At 53.1% G+C, this 6,625-nt stretch overlaps 1 protein-coding gene and 1 pseudogene across 1 annotated transcript; one reads left to right on the top strand and one right to left on the bottom strand.

Moving 5' to 3' along the window:
• Window positions 1–1,031: 1,031 nt before the first annotated feature.
• LOC117311763 (thimet oligopeptidase-like) lies at window positions 1,032–6,625 on the top strand. The gene is made up of 2 exons (XM_073803263.1): window positions 1,032–4,043; window positions 4,244–6,625. Exons 1-2 carry the CDS (start codon window positions 4,007–4,009, stop codon window positions 4,492–4,494), a joined length of 288 nt encoding a protein of 95 aa, XP_073659364.1. The 5' UTR covers window positions 1,032–4,006; the 3' UTR covers window positions 4,495–6,625.
• On the bottom strand, window positions 4,755–6,152 carry LOC117311897 (CAP-Gly domain-containing linker protein 1 pseudogene; annotated as a pseudogene).

Below are 6,625 nucleotides of genomic sequence, written 5' to 3'. Positions count from 1 at the left end.
CCCTGGTCAGGGAATTAAGATCCCACATTCCAGCACGGTGCGGCCAAAAAAAAAAAAAATATATATATATATATATATATATATATATATATGATAAGGAGAGAAAGCAAGATATAAAATGGCAAATGCTATAGGAAACAATTTTGTAAATCTTTAATAGCACATATATATGTAAATATATGCAAACTATTTTTGGAAAAGAAATATCAAACTGTTGCTAAGGGATGCTTTGAGAGGAAGCCATTAGGAAGGAAAAGCTTATTTTCGGATTTTTCTGTTGTATTTAAAATTTTTATCATGTGATGTTTTTTGGTTTAAATACAAACACATACATAACTATAAAATTATACTTTGTATATTAATATATCGCACACATTCATGTAATACATGCGAGATGTAACATATAAATGTATTTTAATATGTTTTTCATATCCAGGAACTTGCACTTCTTCTTCCAGGACTGGCCCAAGGAAATACACATCCAAGTGCACTAAATTATCTGTAAGAAAGTGTCCAGCACAGTGTGGCTTAAAGGATTGGAAAATTGAAAGCTGCACAACCATCATGATTAAGGGATTAGCTAAATGTCGCCCCACTCATATGAGCACCACCCCTTGAGGGAAAACTGTGCCCATTTCTGGCTGCCCAGAAGGACGTTAACCACTAAACACTGATGTTTCTGGGTGTTTCAGTTTGGCCTCATCTTTACAGGCATACTTCGTTTCATTGCGCTTTGCAGATTTTTTTTTACCAGTTGAACGTTTGTGGGAACCGTGTGTTGTCAGATAATGGTTAGCATTTTTAGCAATATTTTTAAATTAAGGGTTTTTAAAAATATTTATTTATTTGGCTGCATCAGGTCTTAGTTGCGGCACACGGGATCTTCCTCGCTGCGGTGCGCGGGCTTCTCTCTAGTTGTGGCACAAGGGCTCTAGAGCACATGGGCTCAGTAGTTGTGGCGCCAGGGCTTAATTGTCCCATAGCATGTGGGATATTAGTTCCCCAACCAGGGATCGAACTTGTATGCCTTGTATTGGAAGGCAGATTTCTAACCACTAGACCACCAAGGAAGTCCCTAAGATTTATTTTTTTTTTAGACATAATGCTATCGTGCACTTAATAGACTACAGTACAGTGTAAATGTGACTTTTATATGTACTGGAAAACCAAAGAAAAAACGGTGACTCATGATATTCTCTTTATTGATTGATCCATTGATTGATTTTTTTTTTTTTTTTTGCGGTACGCGGGCCTCTCACTGTTGTGGCCTCTCCCGTTGCGGAGCACAGGCTCCGGATGCGCAGGCTCAGTGGCCATGGCTCACGGGCCCAGCTGCTCCGCGGCATGTGGGATCTTCCCGGACCGGGGCACGAACCCGTGTCCCCTGCATCGGCAGGCGTACTCTCAACCACTGCTCCACCAGGGAAGCCCCCATTGATTGATTTTGATATTTGCTTTACTGCAGTGGTTCACGACCAAATCTGCAATATCTCTGAGGTATGCATGTACTTCCTTTTCAGTATTCTTTCTGTATGGAATACTTTTTCTTTTCTCTTTCTTTCTTTCTTTTTTTTTTTTTTTTTTTTTTTTTGGCTGCACTGTGCGGCATGCGGGATCTTAGTTCCCCGACCGAGGATCGAACCCGTGCCCCCTGCAGTGGAAGCGTGGAGTCTTAACCACTGGACCACCAGGGAAGTCCCTGGAACACTTTTTCTTAAACATCAAGTGTGTATTATTTTTTTCTAAAAATCAGGAATTTTCCAAGGAATAATATGCCCAGGGAAGCATAAGGCAGTGGGGAGAAGCCTGAGTCCAAGACTGAAAGGAAAAACGTCCCCGAGCCCTTCTTTTGGTCCTTTTCATGGCACAAACATTCTTTCCACATCCAGAATCTCCACAGGACAGCAGCCAAGACAAGGGCAGAAGCAACCCCTGCAAAAGGCATGAGGAGGAGAGCGTGGACATGCGGGGTGTGCCATCCCTTGGAAATTCAGCAGCAGCTTCGGGGATTCACTGGATGTCCACGTGGAATTCCACTTCTCAGTATTCTTCAGAAGAGCCACAAATACACGTCCACAAAAGACCACGCATTAGAGTGTGTACATAGCAGATTTAGTCACAATGGCCAAAACTGGGAACAATTTGAATTCGTTTCTGCCATAACAAAATACCACAGATTGAATGGCTTATAAACAACAGCATTTTATTTTCTCACAGTTCTGGAGGCTGGGGATCTGAGATCAAAATGTCGTTCTGTGGCCTCTCTCCCTGGCTTGTGGATGGCTGTTTTCTCCCTGTGCCTTCACATCCTCCTTATAAGGACACCAGTCATATTGGTTTGGGCCCACCCTAATGACCTCATTTTACTTATCTTTTTTTTTTTTTTTTTGCGGGCCTGTCACTGCCGTGGCTCCTCCCATCGCGGAGCACAGGCTCCGGACGCACAGGCTCAGGGGCCATGGCCCACGGGCCCAGACACTCTGCGGCATGTGGGATCTTCCCGGACCGGGACACGAACCCGCGTCCCCTGCATCGGCAGGTGGACTCTCAACCACTGCGCCACCAGGGAAGCCCTACTTATCTATTTTTTAAAATATAGTTAAGTATAGTTGATTTACAGTATTGTGTTAATTTCAGGTGTACAGCAAAGAGAGAGGGAGAGAGGGAGGGAGAGAGGGAGAGGGGCAGAGGAGGGGGACTCCCTCCCCCTCCCATCCTTTCCCCACTGCTTTCTCTTCTTTCTGCTTCAACAACCACCAGGCGCCTTTTAGATCAGCCCTGAAGTCAACGTTGATGCTTGGACGGCCTGACCTCCCCGCTGACCTCCAGCCCAGGACCACCGCTGGGAGTTGAGGTCTGCGGGGCCCTGGGCGGCGGGCTGCACAGGCACCTCCTCTGATGCCCAATCTCTCCTTGCTTACGAGGCAGCTGCCAGCTACCCTCCCTGACTCCCCAAGAATTTGAGCCTTTTTAATATGTGTCGATAATGCCTTGAGCTACTATTTAACTCTTCCACGAGGACCCATCTCCCAAGATGCAGTGGTTTTCAGCCTTGGCTGCACTAGAGAACCCCCAGGGAAGGGAGAGACGTCTCTCCCTCTCTCCCTCTCCCTCTCCCTCTGGGGTGATGCCCGATGAGCTCAGATGCACAGGTGGCCTCCCCATCCCCTCTCTGTGCCTTGCGTGGCGGCTGGGCCTTCTCGCTGTGGCCCGGGCACAGCCTTGACATTCAGACATCAGGTCCTGCATGGACACTTGCGTTTGGTCCATACCGCGTGTGGCTGCAGTCTGTGCTTCTCCCGTTTCGCATCTTCAGTAGATGGGGGCTGTGCGTGAGCCCTTCATCCTCCCCGCAGACACCACTGGTGCTCGCTCGGCCTTGCGGGGGATGCGGGGGGGCACCGGGGACAGTCCTGTGTCCCCGCCTTCTTGGGCTGCACACAGGCTACGTTGGTCCTGTGGTGACTGGGGGCTCCCAGGAGAACCCCACCACAGAACCGAAGAGGTGGCCCCGGAGAAGGGGACGTACGCCTGGGGCCGGGCCTCACCAGCGAGCCACGGGCCACCTGCAGCAACAGGTGTCTCACCGTCCAGGCGCTGGGTGTTCGGGCGCCGTGGGGATGAGCTGCTGTCTGCATGGCAGCCGAGTTTGTATTGTTGAGCCCGGGGAGGCCCCTTGGTGACTCCTGGAGAGCCTGGCCGCATTTCTTCCTGCCCTTGGCCTTAGAACCCATCACGGTTCATGCCCTTTCTTGTTCCAAAAGGACCTGTGTTTATAAAGACCACGTGTTAGGACAGCACCAAAGTGTCTAGAAATCCGGGCCAGGAGGAGGAGGGAGGGGGATTGGCTGTGCCCGCCAGCGGCCTGAGAGCCCTGCCCACCCGCAGAGACCTGGCCCGACTCCAGGAGAACTGCGCGATCCTCGGGGAGCTGGTGAGGCTGCAGGCCCTGAAGTCCCACCTGCTAGGGTTCCGCACGCATGCCGACTCCGTGCTGGAGGTGAACATGGCCAAGACCAGCCAGGTGGTGGCCACTGTCCTAGGTAACCCCGCCTCTCCCTGAGTCCCAGTGGGGACGGGGTCAGGCGGACCTTGACCGGACGTGGTGCTGCCTGAGACCCACAGTGTCAGCCCTTGGGGGTCGCCTTCCCGGACCCTTCATTCTGCCTCGAGGGGCGCGGGGTGGGGGGCGGCTGGGGGGCCGCCCCAGGGATGTAGCCGAGCCTCTCCCCTCCGCCCGCAGATGAGCTGGCCCAGGAGCTGAAGCCCCTCGGGGAGCCAGGAGCGGCCGTGATCCTGGAGCTAAAGAAGGCCGAGTGCCAGAGGCGGGGCCTGCACTTTGACGGGCGCATCAACGCCTGGGACCTGCGCTGCTACATGAACCAGGGGGAGGAGACGCGCTACCGCGTGGACCAAACCTGCTCAAGGAGTACTTCCCCATGCAGGCGCTCACACGCGGGCTGCTGGGCATCTCCCAGGAGCTGCTGGGGCTGACCTTCGACCTGGAGGAGGGCGCCAACGTGTGGCACGAAGGCGTGAGGCTCTACATGGTCCGGGATGCGGCCTCGGGCAAGGTCCTCCATCGACAAGTTCTACCTGGACCTCTACGTCGGTGCGTGCGTGAGGGAACCTGCCGGCCATGGGCTGGGGCTCCTCTGCAGAAGCTGGGCCTCACCCCGCGTCCCTCCCCAGGGAAGGGAAGTCCAAGTTTGTATTGTTTGTATTTTTTTTTTATTATTTATTTATTTGGCTGCATCGGGTCTTAGTTGCGGCGCACAGTCTTCTCTCTAGTTGTGGCACACGGGCTCCAGAGCGCCCGGACTTGGTTGCCCCTCGGCACGTGGGATCTCAGTTCCCAGATCAGGGATCAAACCCGCGTCTCCACTACTCGGTCTCCAGTTTTGAGCTCTGTTTCTCCTTTCTTGATTGAGCCAGCCTCCGAAAGATTGGAAATAGATTCACTGGTGGTTTTTGTAAGGTTGCTGGTCTGAGGCGTAGCTGAAGGTTCCTTTGCGGTTGGCTGGGGCGATTTATGGGGAATATTTGAGGGGGTGGCTGGGGAAGAGGACACCATGCTGGCTGTCAAAGTGGACAGAGGCGAAGTCGCTCTGGAAGCATGAGTTGTCTGCAGGCCGTCCGCTTCGTCTTCTGCCTGTACCTTCCTCGTCAACTTTGAAGGTCCCGTGAATATGCCCCTTAAAGGCTCACACTGGAAATACCGAATTCCTGCCACTGAACCATCGCTCTTGCCTGTGGGTTCATCTAAAACGATCCCGGCCCATTGGCCTGGTGCGAACTGGGTTTCTCCCAGGAACTCGATAAATCCAGGCTTATTCCCATTCACCCAAACTCGCTCCCCAACTTGAAAATCATCCACAAACTCCTCTTGTGTCTCAGCAGACAGCCTGCTTCAGCCTGCAGCCGGGCTGCCTGCAGCAGGATGGGAGCCGCCAGATCGCCATCGCGGCCACGGTGGCCAACTTCACCAGGCCCACGCCCAACCCGCCCTCCCTACTGCAGCACGATGAGCTGGAGACCTACTTCCACGAGTTCCGGCAGGCGATGCACCTGCTCTGCTCCCAGGTCGGTGCGGGCGCAGAGCTGCAGGCAGGGGGCGGGGAGGGCCCGGGCGCCTGTGGTCCTCAGGCAGGCCCTCGCCACGGGATTCTTCCGCTGATGTCACCCCGCACGTGGGTCAGCTTCCATCATCAAACCCCACGTACTCGGTGCGTAAACAATGGAAATGGATGTCCTCGAGGTTCTGGAGGCAGGAAGACCCAGATCAAGGTGTCAGGGCTAGTTCCCTACATGTTAAATACATGTACTCAAGAGTTGCCTTTAAAAAAGACAAAAGAAAGGAACTGTTGCCTGCAAGTCTGGTGACAGCCGGTGATGAGAACCAGAGGGAAGGCTCTGGGGCCGGGAACGCCGCGCCCAGTGAGGCCCTGGGGCTGCTGCCAGTCTCGGTGGAGGCTCAGCAAGTCCCAGTGACTTCCCCACGTGGGACCCCCAGCTGAGCGGCCGGGCCCAGGACCCACTGCTCGCTCAGTCTTCCTGCGGTCAGCCCTCCGTCCCGAGAGCGATGCTGTCACAGGCTGCACCGGAGCACGTGGGGACAGTTTACTGAGCTGTGCAGCCGTCACTACTGCCATGTTTTGGACCATTTCCATCACCCCAAATATGTTCCCTCACGCCCTTAGCTATCACTCCGTCCCCTCGCCAGCCCCTGACAACCAGGAACCCACTCTCTGACTCTGTGGATCTGCCTGTTCTGGACGTTTCTCCTCAGTGGGGTCACACCCTGTGTGTCCTTCTGTGTCTGGCTTCTCTCGCTGAGCATCGTGTTCTCAAGGTCCATCCACGTGGCAGCGAGTGTCAGGGCTTCACCCCTCTGCGTGGCTGAGGGACGTCCCCGTGTGTGGAGGGACATCTTATTACTAGTATGTTTATGAGCAGAAGGTTTTGACTTTGAAGTTCAGTCTATTAAACTGTTTTCTTGCACCTTTTGTATCCTATGGAAGAAATCCTTCTCTAACCCGAGGCACTAAGAGTTTCTTCTAAATTTTCTGCCTAGAAGTTTTGTAGTCAAGCTTTTCATTTTGTTGTTGTCCACTGTGGTGGAGTG

The sequence above is a fragment of the Tursiops truncatus genome, chromosome 3, assembly GCF_011762595.2.
Source record: "Tursiops truncatus isolate mTurTru1 chromosome 3, mTurTru1.mat.Y, whole genome shotgun sequence".
Classification (NCBI taxonomy): domain Eukaryota; kingdom Metazoa; phylum Chordata; class Mammalia; order Artiodactyla; family Delphinidae; genus Tursiops; species Tursiops truncatus.
The sequence above is the reverse complement of the archived record's forward strand: the minus strand, read 5'-3'. Positions and strand labels throughout refer to the sequence as shown.